This window comes from Pseudopipra pipra, chromosome 7 (assembly GCF_036250125.1).
Source record: "Pseudopipra pipra isolate bDixPip1 chromosome 7, bDixPip1.hap1, whole genome shotgun sequence".
In the NCBI taxonomy this organism is placed as follows: domain Eukaryota; kingdom Metazoa; phylum Chordata; class Aves; order Passeriformes; family Pipridae; genus Pseudopipra; species Pseudopipra pipra.
In genome coordinates this window covers 13373426-13390999 of record NC_087555.1, presented here as the reverse complement: position 1 = coordinate 13390999, position 17574 = coordinate 13373426, and the positions used below count along the sequence as shown (strand labels likewise).

At 48.8% G+C, this 17574-nt stretch overlaps 1 protein-coding gene across 3 annotated transcripts in view; it reads left to right on the top strand.

Annotated features, from left to right (window-relative positions):
• NRP2 (neuropilin 2) overlaps nt 1–17574 on the top strand; it is an 89008-nt gene that overhangs the window by 30919 nt on the left and 40515 nt on the right. For all 3 annotated transcript variants that reach the window (XM_064660621.1, XM_064660620.1, XM_064660622.1), the window contains exons 4-10: nt 2400–2630; nt 3201–3356; nt 5146–5315; nt 6349–6504; nt 14947–15091; nt 15395–15744; nt 16839–16983. In XM_064660621.1, coding sequence (XP_064516691.1) covers nt 2400–2630; nt 3201–3356; nt 5146–5315; nt 6349–6504; nt 14947–15091; nt 15395–15744; nt 16839–16983 — 1353 coding nt within the window. The remainder of the gene's footprint in view (nt 1–2399; nt 2631–3200; nt 3357–5145; nt 5316–6348; nt 6505–14946; nt 15092–15394; nt 15745–16838; nt 16984–17574) is intronic.

Sequence of the window (17574 nt, the reverse complement as noted above, 5' to 3'; positions counted from 1 at the left end):
CTACCACAGTACAAACAAACCTTGCCTTTTGTTGGCAGGCAGGCAGGCACGGGCCAAGTTTCTGTCTGAGCTGTCAGGGAAACCAGCAAGGGTGTCACCAGCTTTAAAGGTCATCAGATTGTCATTGTCCACATCAGTAAAGGCAGCAGTGCCTGCAGATTCCTTCTTTCTTAAAGGTGACCTAAAAAAACAACTCTTTTCAATCGAGCATCTATTTCCACACCTTGTGCTACATTTCCTTTATCACAGTGTGAGAGAGGAGCAATCTGCATACAAACAACCGCATACCAGTCTTCAATCCTCTGATATGTGTCAGTCAGCGGTCCGTGGGCTGACAAAAGAGCCGCCTGCCCTGGCTGGTCCAGCCTCCCTGCTGTGCTCTTTGTGAGCCAGTTTGGCAGAGCTGGCCTGAGCTCTCCAGCTCTGGGCATCAAAGTCTCCTCTCAGGCTGGTCCTGCTGCTGAAGCCAGCATGAATCCCGTTGATTATCTGCAGCTTCCTTATAAAAAGCTGATCATTGTGTTTGCTGCTATCAGCCCAAATGTAGACAAAGATGCCTAATGCGATAAGAGCCCCACATGAGGAAACTGTTGTCTAATGTGGTGACATAGTTACGTCTCTTTCCTGTCTCTAGAGGACAGTCCCTGACTCTGGGTTTAGTCTTTGATTTTCTCCCTAGCTCGGAGCTTGTGTTATTTTCCCTATTTATCTGTTTGTCTTTTAAGTTGTTTGGAACTAAGTGCACCCTTATCCCTGTTCATGGCATTATGCTGTGATTTGTGTTTGGCCTTATTTTTTGACTCTGCATTTTACCCCACAGGTTCACACCAGAAAAGCTGGCTGCTTCATTAGGTAGTCAATTAAGAGCCTCTCCTGAGTAGCTCTCCAGCCAGGCACTGCATAATGCAGTGTGAGATCCTGCTATTACTTTGGGCTGCTGGCCTGACTCCTGTAGGTTAATGCTGAATTGAATAACAAGTCTCCCATTAGTCCCGGGAAGGCTTGTGCTGCCTGGAAGAGCGGGAGCAGAAGGGTTTGTAGAGGAGAAAGGAGAGTGTCCCAGTAAAAGTGAAGCAGAAACCTTTGCGAATGCTAGTGCCGGGTTGCAGCAGTGGCCAGCAGCCTTTCTAACATCCCCTTTCCCCTCTGATAGCTCCAGGCTGCAGATTTCTGTTGTCTATTGTCCACAACTAAAGGGTTTCAAAGTCACCGTGGTATGAATGCCACACAAATTCCCCTTTCCCCAGCCACCCCGAGGCACCTTGGCTGTGTGAGAGGGGGCACCGAGCAGGCCTGGCTGCAGTCGAGGCCAGTGTTGAGGTCAGCAATAAATAAGAGGCAACATTGTCTGCCCTCCTCACCACGCAAAGGTCTTCCTTAAGGATAGAAATAACTTGCATTTCTGGTGTGGATGGCTCATTCTGTGAAAAAGAAGTCTCTGTTCCTGTTCTCAGCAAAGACCCCCGCTGCAATGGCCCCTGTTACCCCACTCCTGCTGTAGCCACGTTGTGGGGATCTATGCTGGAGCTGGCCCATGTCCCTTGCGTGGGTCTCAGGGGGCTGCAGGCTAACTGTGCACTTCCTGAGGGTTTACAGCTAACAGTGGAGACATTGGCACCCTTCCCCAGGCCCTTTCACTGGGTAAATATTTGTCTTTTATTTTCTCAAGAGGAAACTGAGGCACAGATGTGGGTGCCAGAAGGGTGAAGTTTGCAGGAGACTGGCCCCTGAGGGCAGCTTTTGAAGAAAGAATACATCCCGTTACTCCTCTCTGCCCTATCCCAGACATCCCATTCCCTGGACAGGGGTTCCTCCATCAGACCTGGAACTGCTGTGGCTCTTTACTTCCATGGCTGCAGATGGCAGCTGTATCAGTGAGGACTACATAGGTCAGCTCCCTTTGTGCTGGCTGGCATCTCCACAGGCTCTGGAGCAGCAGACATAGGTCTGCCAGCAGGTCACTGTTTGGGGGCCAGGTTACAGTGGAGAGGACCAGCTGGGGAAGCCAGGCCAGCTCAGTGTGGCCGTCCTTTCCACCACCACCACCTCCAGTGTGGGGGATGTGGCAGGATGCTGACCTACCAAACTGCAGCCATGGCTTTGGATTGGATCACTCTTTTAGTCCTTTGGTTTTGAGATAATTGTCAGGAGGATCAGCAGTGATGTACAGGTTACGCTTGCAAAGCTGTCTGAGGGATTTAGAACTGTGCTCTCCACCTGTGGAAAGCTTTGAAAATCACCCTCTCACTTCTTGCAGGAATTCACATAGTTCTTTATGAGACATTTCCAGAAGTGAATACACAACCCTGCTAAGCTCAAAATGGGGTTTCCACAGTGTCAAGTTGTTGGCATTAAGCTGCATTGTTGCTAAGTCTCTGAGTTTTTTCCTGCTGCTACAGGCTCCGAGGACTGCTCCAGAAACTTCACTGCCTCCAACGGCACTATTGAGTCTCCGGGTTTCCCTGACAAGTATCCACACAACCTGGACTGTGTCTTCACCATCATAGCCAAGCCAAAGACAGAAATCCTCCTCCACTTTCTGCTTTTCGACCTCGAGCATGACCCACTGCAGGCAGGGGAAGGAGACTGCAAGTACGACTGGCTGGACATCTGGGATGGCATCCCTCAGGGTAAGCCATGGGGTGCTGTGCTGCTATCCTCAGCCCTTCTTGGTGTTTCACAAAGCTCCAAAACTGTGCAGTCTGTGTCTGAACACCAAAGACGTCTAACCTCAAAGGTACCTGCAGCATGCAACCTGCCTTCAGGGCACTCTGTGGCCAGCTTGGGGACAGTGTACTTACAGAAGGCTGCATTCATTAAACCCCAAACTACTGCTCTGTTGTACCCACTGATCTGAAAAGCCCCATGGGACACTCCAACATACCACTGGTCCTCCCTCAGGGAAGGGCAGTGGGTTCATGCAATGATGGGAGAACCTCCCTACCCTGTACCCCTGAGAAACAGTGCATTTTGGAGCATTTCCCAGCATTTGCAGAGCAGTGCCTGCTGCAGTGGATATTTCTGCATGGCATACTGCATGGCACCAGGCCAATGGATGTAAAAAATAGCCCATCCCTACAGCCTTTCTTTTATCCCAATCGGTCCTGCTAAGGCATCCCTGCTGAGTGATGCCCATCTGCTGATGATCCAGGAGGCCAGTGGAAAAGCAGGCATTACTTTTGCTGCTCTTTCTTTTGCAGTCGGCCCCTTGATAGGCAGGTATTGTGGCACTAAGATGCCATCGGACATCCGCTCAACCACCGGCGTCCTCTCTCTCACCTTCCACACGGACCTGGCTGTGGCTAAGGATGGTTTCTCTGCTCAGTACTACTTGATACATCAGGAAGTCCCAGAAAGTAAGTTGGAAATGTGTGTGTATGACCTAGTTGTGTCACCTGTTTTTCCTGTCTTTCATTTGGCACATGCAGGCAGCAGTGTGTCCAGGGGCTGGTTCCCCACCAGCAGTGCAGTTTAGGTGTTTCTGATAGAAATGAGATTTCAGTAAGACTCTCACTTTCTGACTTTTTTTTGACTTTTCACTTGCATTTGAAGTCTTCTCAATGCCTGTTGGGCTAGAATCCTTCATGTATATGCTCAGCCCAAAGGATTTAGGGGAAGACTTCAGCCCAGCGTGTGCAGCAGATTCATTAAAGCATGGGGGAAAATACACTCTCTCTCTCTAGTTTTCCAAAGGTTCACAGCCCCAAACCACAAATTGGAATTTCTTGGCTGTCTAATTAAAAAATGCTTACAGCTCTGAGAATTTCAAGCCAAATTTTGTTTTATAACCCTTAATAAGGGAGGTAAATTGATGTGGAGTGAGGAAGTAAGTTGTGTATTTTGAGAATTAAGAGCATTTTGATTCTTTGTGATAACACTTGCAGGCCAGGAAAGGTTCCATTTGTTTTCCCATGGTGTTTTTGCATCAGAGCTACTGTTCTCGACCTCTGTTCTTAGTGAACCTGTGATACAGCAGAAGAAGCCTTCAGTACACTCCTCAGTCCCAGAGAAGGAGAAGGAGTCCCTGACCTGCTGCTGAAAGCCTATGATAGACAGCAGGGTAGAGTAGGGGTTGTGCAGCACTAGGGCAGTAGGGTTAAAAGCTCTTGCTCTGTGATTGAGTAAGGGAAGTTCTGCTGAGGCTGTGAGAGTTACAGACAAGCATGAGATCTTCACCATTACCTATTGCCATACTCAGTTGATCTGTTCTTTAATCCCTTCTCTATTCTGTTCTTTAAAAGGATTTGAGAATAAGATGTTAAACACAAAGCTTGAAAAATCAAGCACAAGAGGTGTTAAAGGGCCATGCCTGTTTTTATTTATGGTGGTGTAAATTGAAACTTTAATAATACCACTGACATCTTAACTTGGTCCATCATTTCCACCCAAAGTTGACTTGGCCACATTAAAAACACAGGCAATTCATTGGTTTATAGCAGCAGCACTCTTGGGCCCATGCAATATTTTCAGTCACAGGACAGCTGCCATAAAACATGCAAGACGTACCATAAAATTGAGCTAATTGTGACTTTTAAAGCATTAGAAGTGAGGAGATCCAAATGAAAGCATACCAGTCTTTCATAGTCTTGTCTGGTTAATTCCTATGGGCCTGATACCACCTATAGCACATGCACATAGGCAATGCAGACACGCATCCATACTCTCACATGCACACAAAACCTTTAGACCTGCCCATTCCAGTCCTTGATGTTCCTGCTGGCAGCACAGCAGTAAGCACCCTCCTGATGTGTCTGTTTGTACTCCTTACCTTGTCAGTGCTTAGATTTCACCTACAGCCTTCAAGAAGATGGGAACTTTGTGACAAGGAGACTTGGGACAGGTTGGTGGAGATGGAGTGAGGGAAGGGACAGAATTGTGTCAAAACTGAGCAAAGGTTAAAGAGAGAAAGAGAGAAAGATCTGGACTGTATTACTGTTCAGAGGGCCACACAAACATAAAGCTTTAATTTTCCAGTGCCATCTGTGAGTGCACACAACCTTCGAGATGGTGCAGATCTGTTCATCTTTCCAGACAGGCAGCTTTGCTCAGGGTTAGCTGGGGAGATTAGTTCAGGGCTGCTTTTCACTTGGGGGTGAAGTACTGAGACTGTAAACTGATCTCTGTGTACATGTGTGTCTGCTCTAGACTTCCAGTGCAATGTACCTCTGGGAATGGAGTCTGGCAGGATCTCCAACATGCAGATCAGTGCCTCCTCCACTTACTCAGATGGGCGATGGACCCCTCAGCAGAGCCGGCTCAACAGCGATGACAATGGCTGGACCCCCAATGTCGACAGCAACAAAGAGTATCTCCAGGTATGCACACTTTCCAGCCTCCTCACCTCTTCCCCCACCAAATGGAGTGTCATGCTGTTAAACTGACCCTTGACCGTAAGACTTATTGAATTTTTTATTGCCTCTGTGGCTCATGGGGAGCAAGCAGCAGGGTAGCTACAGTGCCTCTGTGAAGTGCGAGGGGCTGGCTCCCCCATTAGCTTGCCCACCCAAGGACTGACTCAATCCTCTGTCCCTCTCCCCCCCCTCCTTCCTGCCCAAAACCTTGATGGACTTTCCAGCAGACTGACAGAGGCTGAGAGACCTCCACCACTTACAAGGGCCACTGACTCCATCACTGGCCTGAGGACCAAAGTCTCCAGGGGGTGTGTGGAAAAACAACTAGAATAATATTTATCTCATCAGTGATGCAGGGAGAATGAGCAGGCTAATGTCAGGTGGGGGCTGACAGAGCAAAGGCTTTCCCTCTGAGCTGGTTAGAGCCACAGTCTGTCCACACAGGGCTTCTGGCTGTGTCACAGTGCCGGGAGACGCTGCTTGCTAAAGGGCACTGGGAGCGGGAGGTGGTGAATGTCATTGCCTCTAGCAGACGTCTCATTCTTCATTCATGGCAGGCCTACGAAGCCAGCTCTGCTGACCTTTCTCAACCCACATTGTAAAAAAAAAAAAAAAAAGAAAAAACCAACAAGGGAAAACCACGAACTGCAGCACTTGCTAATTGGATTATTTTACATGGAAAAAGTTAGTCTCCGCCCTGCTTTAATGGACATGAGCATCTGTGCAGATCCTGTTGCTTGGTCTGAGGCAGGAAGGCTTTGTGGTGGTCCCATATGAGTGGACATCAAGGTCCTTAGTTAGTCTTGTCTCGTAGTTCCTATCCTGCTGAAGTCAGCCTGGGGAGGTTGTGCTTGTTGAACTGAGCACCTACAGATAGAGTGAGACAGGCTGAATTTGCACCCTTTCGTTTTTCAAAGACAGAGGGAGGAACTAACTAGCCACTCAGGGCTCTCAGGTGTTCACCACTCTCTCTCTTGTCCCTTTTTCCCGTTGAAAGGTGGACCTCCACTTCCTGACTGTTCTCACAGCCATTGCCACACAGGGTGCCATCTCAAGAGAAACCCAGAAGGGCTACTATGTCCGTACCTACAAGCTGGAGGTCAGCACCAATGGGGAGGACTGGATGATGTACCGACATGGGAAAAACCACAAGGTAAAGACATTTTTGTCTCTTTTGCCTGCACCTTGGTGAGTCTTGCAGCCAACAGGAGGGAAGAGAACAGAGAAATTTTACAAGCCCAGAGGGTTTAATCTGTGAGGGACCCTTTTTCTGATGACGGCTAAAAGACTGATGATGTTCTGAGCAGAAATAGGCCTTTCTCCTCTGCACAGCAATGAGGAAGCATATTCCTTGGAAAACCTGGCTGCTACTGCATCTTTCAGGATGGCAAGAGTATGTTCTTTGACTGCAAATGAAGGAGAAAATGCTTTCACAGCCTGTGTTTTGCCATACAAGATTCATTGAGCTTTTATGGTCGTACACCCGTCTGCATGCTGGGTTAACAATCACAAAACCACATGAAACTGTAGTTCAGGAGTTACTGAGGCCTGGAAATGAAAGGGCACAAATCCTAAGAGGCGATTGCACTGTCCCAGAGAACAAAATGAATAAATAATGAGAAGCAATTCAGGCTGCCAGGGCTGTGGGATCTGTGCTAGCAGGCATGGTCAGCAAGGGTGCTCTGAGCACTGGGAGCTGTGCATGCTCTTGCTGTGTTTCTGGCACACACACAGAGGTGGGAGGGAGGGTAAATATGGGTGGTGAGCTGTTTGAAGCCTTGGAGGTGCTGGTATGTGGCCAGGAAAGATAAACTTGGTGTGGTCTGTGTGGAAGCTATGCTGTATGGGCAGGGGGGTTAAGGCAGCCACGGTGCCGGGCTGGTTGGTCCTGCTCTGTCAATTGCTTTGGTCATGTGGCTGTCCCCTGGTTAACAGCGCTTTGAGAAAGTACTTCCCTGCTCTTCTGTGGTGCCCACCAGCTCTGCTGCCACAGTCAGTTCCTCCCCACTGATGTGCCATGGTCTGTCTGTGTGAACTCTGTGGCTGGAGTCCCACACACCTCCTCCCACACGCACATCCCAGTAATTACTGATTGCTCAGCACTTCTATTAAATTAGCTGTCCTCTCCGTTTGCTGGCACAGGCACTGCTCACATGAAATGCAGTAGCCTGCCTTGTCCGGGATTCATCCAGACATTTCCTTCCTTCCGGGCTGTGTGATTTCCCCTTCCCCACATGTGTGTCTCAGGTTCAAATTCCCTCTGCTTCCCAGAATGAGTTGTCTCTGTGCAGACGTCCCTATCAGGGTCTCATACTTCCAATATTTGGAGTATTGAAGCTCCTGGCATGCCAGTGAGGTGGTGTTAGTCCTATTTTAGAGGTAGAGAAACGGAGGCATAGGGCAGCCCAGCACAACATAGGAGGGTCAGCAGCTGGGCTCCCCCAGATCTCAGGTGGACTGGCTCCAGGACAGTATCTTATGGCAGAGCTCATGTATACCTCTAACACAGTAGCCATGAAGTGGTATGGAGGCTTTCCCAGGACCCACTGGTCACAGCAGACCTTTCTGTGAACCAGGGCCACCTCTCCTCAGGCAAGCACCTTGTGCTAATGGGTGAGTTTGAGGTCTCATTGGGACCATTTCTCTAAGCTGAAACAGGCAGGAGACTGGCATCATGCTGGGCAGAGAGATGGGCTAAATACACAGCTCAGTGTTTCAGATAATCACTAGCAATAAATTTACCTTTCGGAGTCTAACTGTAGCGGGAATCTGGCCTGGAGGTTAACTTTAGTTGCAGAGAGGCATAAATATCCCATCCTTGTGGTCCTGGGCATTGAACACTGAATCCTTAGCCAGGGTGGAGCAGGGCTGGTTTCAGTGCTGCTGAGCAAATTTACATCCCTCCAGCAAGACCCTAAACCCTGGCTGGTGTCAATCCAAACCAATCCCATAGCCATGTGAACTGCAACCATTTCAGGATTTGGCCTTGAGTCCTGTCAGGTTTTTTCTGCTCTGTTATCTCTTTTCGTAAAAAAAGAGGAAAAAACAAACCTCTTCTTTTTTACTCCTTTATTCCAGTCTAAATTCATTCCCACGTTCTGACCTCAATTTAGCAGACACCTCCCAAGGCTGGAGGATAAGTAATTGCTTTTTGGTGCCTCGCCTACCCCTTGCATCCGGGTGACTGCTTTCCCTCCCCACCAAACAACTGTCTGCCAGCTGCTGAGCCGCGGTGAGGCCAGGGCAGCGCTCGCAGGCCTGTTGCTGGTGGGCTCTGGCCCCACATTCCCTGCCCGCATTAATCCCCACTGTTCCTGCGTTAAGCAAGCTCCCAGATGTCTGTATTCAAGGCGCAGATTCCTCCCTGCGTCAGTGCGGTGCTCCGCACGGTTCAGGCTGCAACAGTGGAGTGAACCATGCCAAATAGATTTGTCAAGTCTGCCGCAGCTTGATTTGGTGCCATAAGGAGCAGGGAGGGAGGGGAAGGTGTGGACAGACAGGGACTCTCTACTTCTCTATATACATGCAGATATATACATATATATATAGACACATACATATATACACACACATACGTATATCTGCACATACACACATATATATGCACATGCACACATAGGCATATGGGGTGTATCAAACACTGCTCTGAATTTCTGCCGGCTCTGTGGGCCAAAAGCAAAGCTCTGCCATGTATAGGTGGGTCAGCTAACATTCACATCTTCATCAGGGAGCTAAAGCAAGAGAAAACCAGCGAGTGTGAGAGGGGTGGGGAGGGGATGATGCTCTCTGCAGAGGATGGGGAGCTCTGACTTCTTCTCTTATGCCCCCTGCTGCCCCTCCCTCTGGTATTTCAGATGAGAGTTGAGCCAGGGTGTTTCCCTGCAAAATGTGATGGCTCACCTTTGAGTCCCCAGCTGCTGGCACTCGACAGCAAGGGAAACGGGAAAGGCAGGATGGAGCAGAGGAAAAGATGATTAATATGTGCTCGCAGCAGACACGGCTGGCTGGGCTGTTTCCGTGCCAAGCGCTGCTGTGCTTCTGGGATGGGGAAGCAGTGGGAAGGCAGGAGTGAAACCCCATTCTCATACCCATCCCTTCCCACCCCACCTTATCCCTGCCAGGCTTTCCACCTGCCTGGCAGCCCACTCCCCACAAAGCCCAGCCCAGCACACTCCAGACCTCCCCCTGTCCTTTTCTCAGGGGTGGGACCAGGGGGAGAGGCCAACTGGGTGACCTGGACAAAGATGAAGAGCTGTCTTACTGTGTGTCACCTGAGGGAGGAGAGTGGCCACCACCACATGTTGCCCCATACTCGCCCCATATTACTCACTAGCATGTCCCCATGGGACAGGGCCAAACAAACTCTGCTGCAGAAAGGCTAGTCCAGCTCTTGCCCTCCCTGTTGCATCCACCTCTGTTATCTTCCAGGCAGCGGCCCTGGTGTGCGTGCCAAGATCTTATCTAGTGGTTTGAAAATGTCTTTAGAAAACAACAACTCTTCTTGAACTCAAGGAAGGAAAAGAGCACCTAGCAGGATTTGACCTTTTGATTTTGGCCATTTTCTTCACCTAGCAGGATTTGACCTTTTATTATTGTCCATTTTCTTCGGACAGATTCAGCTATTGAGGATTTTATCAGAAAACAAAGTGCTTGTCCATTCTGATCCGCCTCCTCCTTCTTTGTAGGTCTCAGGTTCCAGCTCCTGTGTGGTCTGAGCCACTCTGTCTTAAAAACTGTGAAGATCAGCTAATCTAGTGGGTGAGGGACTGGGAGATGGGATGGATTTCAGGATTTGGGGTGGGTTGGGACCATGATGAGTGCTCTTGCTGCCTTCATTGCTCTATGTGTAAAATGAGAGGATGCAACTGAAACATTTGCTTTCAGAACCTGTAGAAGTCAATGGATGAGAAATGGTAGCAAGATCCAGCTGTACAGTTTTCATTTCCTACTCATTTTGACTGCTTTGTGCTTGTTACCAGCTAACCTTCCTAGGTGGTAGTTCAGCTGGTGGGTGCACAAAGGTTGAATTGCTGCAAAGAGCCAAATATCTCAGCTCTACATGGAGCTGGGGACATCAGAGGTGTTTGGTGCTGGCAGGCAATATTGAGGATGATTCTTTGGAGACCTTTGTGCCTTCTCTTAGGAGTGTTTCTCTGTCTTTTCAGTTCTTAATCGGGTCTCCTGTATTCATTCACCTGGGAGGAGAGAGAAAAACTTTCAGTCCTGTGGGGGTTTTATTTGGAAAATTCAGGAAAAGCTTGCATGATCAGCCACAATGCCACAAGTGCTTCTGCACAGAGACATCATGGTGCAGAGGATTTGCCCAGAAGCATCCAGGTCCCAGCCTTCCTCTGCTGCTTTTGCAGGCAGGACAAAGACATCAGGCTTTGGGAAAGGCAGCCTTGCGCATTCACACTTGGTGCAGTACCAGGGGAGAATTACAGCCCTGGCTTTCCTAGCAAGGCTGAAGCTTTGTATTTCTAGGCCTGATATCTCCTTTGCAGGCTAACACAGTGCCACTCCTCCTGTCCCTGATGACTCCCAAATCTGAGTGGAGCCTCTCAAAGACATGGAGCTGGCAAGCCCAACCCAGTACACTGTGCCTTGCCCAGACACTGTGCTTTGTTGAATGTTGCCAAGTATCATTTTTCTTTTAACTCCTTGTTCCTGGATTTAATAAATCCAGAACTATTCACCCTCCACTTGAGCCAGAATTCTCCTACCATCAAACATGCTCCATTTTATGCCTTTCCTATCTGACAAGGAAAATAATCTCCCCTACTTTTCTCCTTCATGCTTCTCTGTCTAAATCCTGAAGCCCTAATCCTGTTAGCATGCTCTGTTCCAGGGCTCTGTCTCCACAGGAGTAACATAATCCTGCAGTAAATCTAGTGGGTCCAAAGAGATACATACATACGGACGAAGGCAGGGCTGTTGCCATCCTTGGCCTTCTCCTCTGCCTCCCTCAGCTCCTTTCTTTAGCTCCCCAAGAAATTGCACAGTGGCCAAGCAGCATAATAAATAGAGCAGGAGAGAGGTTACTCCCTCCCCCCTCCCTGATTCACTGCCTCTTCAACTTCATGGTACTTTTTGTCTCCCTGTCCTTCACTCCCTTCACTCCAAACTGCCAGTGGCACAATTCCCATATCCACTGGAACTAATGTAGCTTCAGAATTTCCCCCGTCACCCTATGACGGTTCCAGCATATCAAAAATATAACTTGTGTTGGTGTGGATCTTGCATGTGTATCCACACGGGAAAACTTTCACAGTCCTACTCTAACCTAGACATCATCTCCCACCACTTGCTTTCTGCAGCAAATTAATTAAGCAGGTCAGCTCTCATTGATTCTCAATTTAATTTTACGTGTACAACTGCTGTCTGGACTAAAACGGAAGTAAACATACAGTATATGGGGAGGAGATGGGCAGCTTTTTGATGCAGCAGAGGAAACGAGTTCCCTTGACTGTTTCATGGAAGGTGCTTTTAATTTGTTAATGGCTTTCCCATCCGTCTTCTGGCACAGACACCCTTCAGTGTGTGTTCATGTGCATACACATGTGTGCTCTCTGCTGAGTGTATATCTATTTATCTATCTATCTCCCTAGATCACAGCCAGGTATTTTTTTTTCTACTGGTGTAAATTACTGTGACTTCTTATACTTCGATGGCGATATGTTGATTTACACCATTCGAAGACTTGGCTCAAAATATGTGCTGAGTGGGATGGGAAGCAGATAGGATGGGAGGAATAGCAATGTTCTATTTTGGTAAGAGGGAAGAAATCTTTGCTTTCTTGGCACTCCCAATTTCACACATTTTCCTGCTAGTTCTTCCTATGCTGTGAGTGCTAATTTGAGGCAGGATGTAGAGCCTGTTCAAGTCAATGGGACTCTCTCCATGGTGTGCTGGGGCTCTGAGATCGGCGTTTTCAGTGCAGAGAAACCACATGCACAGGGTCAGACCCTGGTCAGCAGCATCGGGACCTGTGGGCTCACAGTGCATTTCCACTTGGGAAGGAGGCTGAAAGACTGGGCACGCAGGAGGACCCCAGGTCTCTAACAGCACTAAGCAGATGCCCTCTGAAAATGGCCACTTTCCGTTGTGCTGAACGAGGTGCGAAGCGATGACTTGCTGTGATCAGTTGCGGCTTTTCAGAAGGAAGGTTCAATGGATCCTGCCAGTGCAGATGATACCAGAACTGGAAGTCAGGTGCTGATTCTGCCCTTTCAGACTGGCAATCTGGAGTGTCATGGCCCAGATTCAGAGTTCATAGCTTGTTGAATGTGATCTAGCCTGAGTAAATTATCGATTTCTAAATCTAAAGCAGAATTGAGGTTGCTCTCCTTGGAAGCAAGTTGTTGGGACCAGGGTCGTCTAAGAGATGCTTTCAGCAATGCATGTGGTAGTGATAAAATTTTTGGGCTCAGTCCTGCTTCTGCTTTCTGTCAAGCTTGACTGTACAGAAGTCAGCAACAAATTATGCTGGTGTAAATTTGGATTCTGGCCCCTGATGCTCGTATGTGTGAAGTGAGCTAAAAAAGAACAAAACTTGAAATATGTTAAATCAAAAAGAGCAGCAAACCTCGTCAGTGACTGTTAAACATGCTGGTCCATATGCAACCTTTGGCTCATGGAGTCTTCACACTGCTGATTGTAGGAAGTGAATAAAGGTTGCCAGGAGAAGACTCCACTGGACTTCCTGCCTTTGGGCATCTGCTGGGGCCACCATCAGGAGCCACCCTCTGGGACAGAGGGGCCTTTGGCTTGACCTGACATGCTGCTCCTTGTGCTAAAATAGTTGCACCAGCTCAGATAAACATTTCCTGTCCTCCAGTGTTAGGTTCAGAGGCAAGGTGTTGTATGTCAGCTTCTGTGTTGGCATAACACCGGAGGCTTTGCTGTGGTGTGTAAATATATACTTTCAGACTCTGTGTGTGTGTGTGTTGCCACAGGTTTACAAGACACACACACAAACAGAGACACGCACACATACATTCCTGGAGTGTGTTTCACAGTAACCACTCTTCTTATAGCCCTCCTGCTGGAAAAAAAGGTTATTTGGTGTCTGCCGAGCAAGGAAAATGATGGGAAGTGGGGTCAGACAGGATAAAATAGGATATTAAAAACATATAAACCATGCTGTGTTGCTAAATGGTAGCAGCATGATATATATTCTCTAGATTAGCATTTCTGCTCAAGTTCACATCAAGCCCAAATCCCAATTACCAGCCAGATTTGCAACCAAATCTCTCTGTGGGATACCTGCTCCCTGCCTTGAAGGAGTGCTGTTGTCTCGGGCTGGGCAGTGGTGTGCAGAGTCAGCCCAGAGCTAACTGGCGTGCTGCAAACAGCTACTGTCCCTCCCTGTAAACACCCTCTGCATGCCCTGGCGTGCTGGATCCTGGGAGAAGAGCAGTAACATGTGCTGTCTGCAAGCCTAGAGCCACGGGAGGCTTATAAAATGCTTCTTAACTGCTATTTAAGGCAAGAGGCCAGGATGCTGCCTCACCCCCTTCTTCTGTCCTGGATCACAGGGATCTGCAGTTGAATCATTTGACTCTTGCCTCCAACAGGAGATTGGTGCCAGAGATTACACTCTCCTGCTCTCCTCTGAGATAAACTTAGTGGGAACTCCTGTGCTTAGCACGCATATGCGTGGTAGGAGCCTGCAGAAGAACCCAGCCAATATCTCACTATGGATGTGGCTCCTGGCTGAGGCTGGAGGATGCTCTAGCCCTGTCCTGAAGAGCCTGCGTGCTTGGAGGAAAAGCCAACAATGCCTGCAGCCTCAGTCTGTGAGCTCTAGAGCTTTATGCTGGAGCAGAGAAAGGGTTGAAAATTACCCTTGGGTTGAGTATTTCCTTTTCTTCCCTGCTATGGCTTTGCAGCCTGAAACAGAAACACAAGTATGCAGTCCTTGTCCAGCCTATTAAAAAAATGGGCAGAAGGGGTGGATCTAACATCCATCTGGTAGTTATTGATTATGGCCATCTGGTAAGGCAGCAGCCTTTTCATACTGTGTGGGATCATAAACTCTCCTGAAAAGCTGTCTCTGTGTGGTGGGCTGTCTCCGTGTGGCGGGGTGCATGTGTGCAGGAGAGGCAGAGGTGAGGGGCTGGCTGAGGCAGCAGCTTGTCACCCCAGGCAGAGGTGGCATCCTTCCTGCTCACATCACTGCTTTCACATGATATTTTGTGGTGGAGCTCAGTGCAAGGATGTGTCAGGATGTCAGCCTGTTTACCTGCGGAGGGGAGGCAAGATCTCACACAGCACTTGGGGACAGCTGGTCATTTGTCTTGGAGCAGCTCTAGGTTTGGGGGCAAGCTCGAAGCAGCTGAGGACTCAAAGTCCAAGGTGCCTTGGGGTGCTGTAAGAGGCTGTGGGGCAGCAAGCTCTCTGGTGTCCTGCCTGATAGGTGAGTCCATCCATCATGCTGTCCTGCCGGTGGCTCAGATCTCCCTGCCACCCCCTGGGTGCTTGCCCTGGTTGGAATCTGTCCCCAACCAGAAGGCCTCTCCTTGGTTTTCCCTGATGAGATTGACTGCTGATCTGGTGAGGATGTAACAGTATTTGTGCCTCCTCTCCCTTGCAGACATTTCAGGCCAACGAGGATGCCACAGAGGTGGTTCTCAACAAGATCCACAGCCCACTGCTCACACGCTTCGTGCGCATCCGTCCCCAGACCTGGCACAACGGCATCGCCCTGAGGCTGGAGCTGTATGGCTGCCGCATCACTGGTGAGGGTTCCTTCCTCCCCTTGGCCTCAGCCCTCCTCTCTGCCTCTACAACAGCCTGTCCTGCGATTCTGTCCCTTGCTACTGTCATGGCTGCTTGGGGTGGGAATGGTGACACTTAGAGCAGCATGGGAGCACCCATGGCATGGGATGCACTTGGAGGGACAGGGACCCAGGTCCCAGATGCAAAGGGGGAAATTCCCAGTGTTGGTGTTGGTTTAGTGTCCAGAGCTTAAAGCTGTGGAGGGAACCACAAGCATCTCCCTTCAGCTACTCTGACTGTTCATGTCCTTTCCTTCCCTGCAGATTCACCTTGCTCCAACTTGCTGGGAATGCTTTCTGGCCTCATTCCTGACTCGCAGATCTCTGCCTCTTCCATCAGAGGCTACGACTGGTCTCCCAGCATGGCCCGCCTGGTGAGCAGCCGCTCAGGCTGGTTTCCTCGTGTCCCCCAAGCCCAGCCTGGGGAGGAGTGGCTGCAGGTGGACCTTGGTGTCCCAAAGAATATCAAAGGCGTCATTATTCAGGGGGCTCGTGGAGGGGACAGTGTGACCACCACTGAGTCCCGCTCCTTTGTGAAGAAGTTTAAGGTGGCCTACAGCATGAATGGAAAGGACTGGGACTTCATCCAGGACCCCAAAACAATGCAAGCCAAGGTAGGCACTGTCTGGTGCAGCTACAGAACAGGATATGTTTCTGACTAGCTTCAATCTGCCTGATGGGGTATTGGGAAATAGGCTGTCCACTCCCACAGAGTTTGGGAGTTTGGGTTGTCACCATGAAATCCCAGGTTGTATCCCCTGGTGCTGCTCCCCATCTGTCCTAGAGGCTTGTAGGTTCCACCTTTCCCCAGGGATGACAATTTTCATTTCTTTTGTGGACCAGGCATGGGGATGTGGACATCACCTTCTGGTTCTCCCAGCTCCTGCAGGTCAGAGCCCACAAGATGGTGTGGGCTGTCTGTGATGTTTGACACTAATTATGTATTTTAAGAGGAAAGTTGTGGCTGTCATGCTGCACACCTCTAAAAGAGGAAGATGAATCACAACTTCTCTTTGGGAAATTTGCTGTATCTGAAGTCTCTCTGCCACACTGATGTGACCCTGAAATTCCCCATATTTTTCCTATATCATTGGAATTCCCCATTATCTTTTTGCTTAGTGGTATGGGAGTGTGGTAGGGGGCCTGAGGATTAAATGAATTCTCTGCTACTGCCTGTTCTGTTTTTATGCAAACTCATCTGCTTAAAATTTGGGTAAATTTTAATTTTTCCGGATCCTACAAATGAGGGCTGATGCTATCTATAGTCCTCTGTTTATTCCCCACAGACTTTAGTTCGTGCATGTGAGCTGAAAAGCAGCAGTACTTGGACTGTGAAGAAAACTAAGCATTTACACTATCTTAGAACATGCAGTAGCTTCTTTATTTACCAAAGGATGAATCTGATCTCATTTATGTGTGAAGTTAGTGGATATTCCCCAGACTTCCCCTGCATGGATTAGATCAGAATCTGACCCTTGGATTCTAAGCAAAGGCCAGGAGACGTTGTGCGAGTTTCTTAGAAATAGCCTGTCTTGTCCTCTTGAAACTGAGAAGGAACAGCCCAATTTCTGCTCATCTGGGCTCGATGGCCTGGAGTTGGACAGCCAAACTATTTCAAACTGTGGCTACATCCTGCCAGACACGAAATATCAGGTCTGATTGAGAGCATGTGAGATGCACACATCTCTTGCCTTTTCTCTCTCTGTAGCTTTTTGAAGGCAACATCCACTATGATATCCCTGAAGTCCGAAGGTTTGACCCTGTTCCTGCACAGTACATCCGAGTGCACCCAGAGAGGTGGTCCCCAGCAGGAATAGGAATGCGTCTGGAGGTGCTGGGCTGTGACTGGACAGGTAGGAACCCCTACGCCTCTGCCCACTGGCTGCACTGGGGCCATGTCAGGCACTAAACCAGCAAGGTGCAAACTTAAGGTTATTTCTCTTCCCTTTTGCAGACAAGGTTGGGGATTTAACTCTATGCCATCTCTAAGACCAGGGAAGTTTGTTCAGTTTTGACTACCTGTTTTTCACACATGGTATGCCTTGCAACCACCATTGTTTTTAATACAGAGATGAAAACTGTCTAACACACTCACTGGGATCAGTAGAGGTTGTGCCTCTAACCCTCTGAGGCTCAGTGGTGGTGATTGCTCCATAGTTTCATCCCCAAAAGCAAAAAATGCACCCAATGGGTGATTTGGTCTGATGTTAACTTTTCAGTGCCAGGGGCTAGTTGACCCCTTTTTTAATCTGTTTTATTTTTTAATAATCTGCTTAAATCTGAATCTGGTCTCCAGATGTCGGTGATAAAGAGGTATGATTTCCATTTTATAAACACATCTGTAGAAGGCATTTTCTTGTAAGAATTCCCATTCTAGGAAGCTTAAAAGGCACAGAGCTTTTGTGGAGCCTTTACTACCATTTCCTCCTGTGATGTGCCACGAG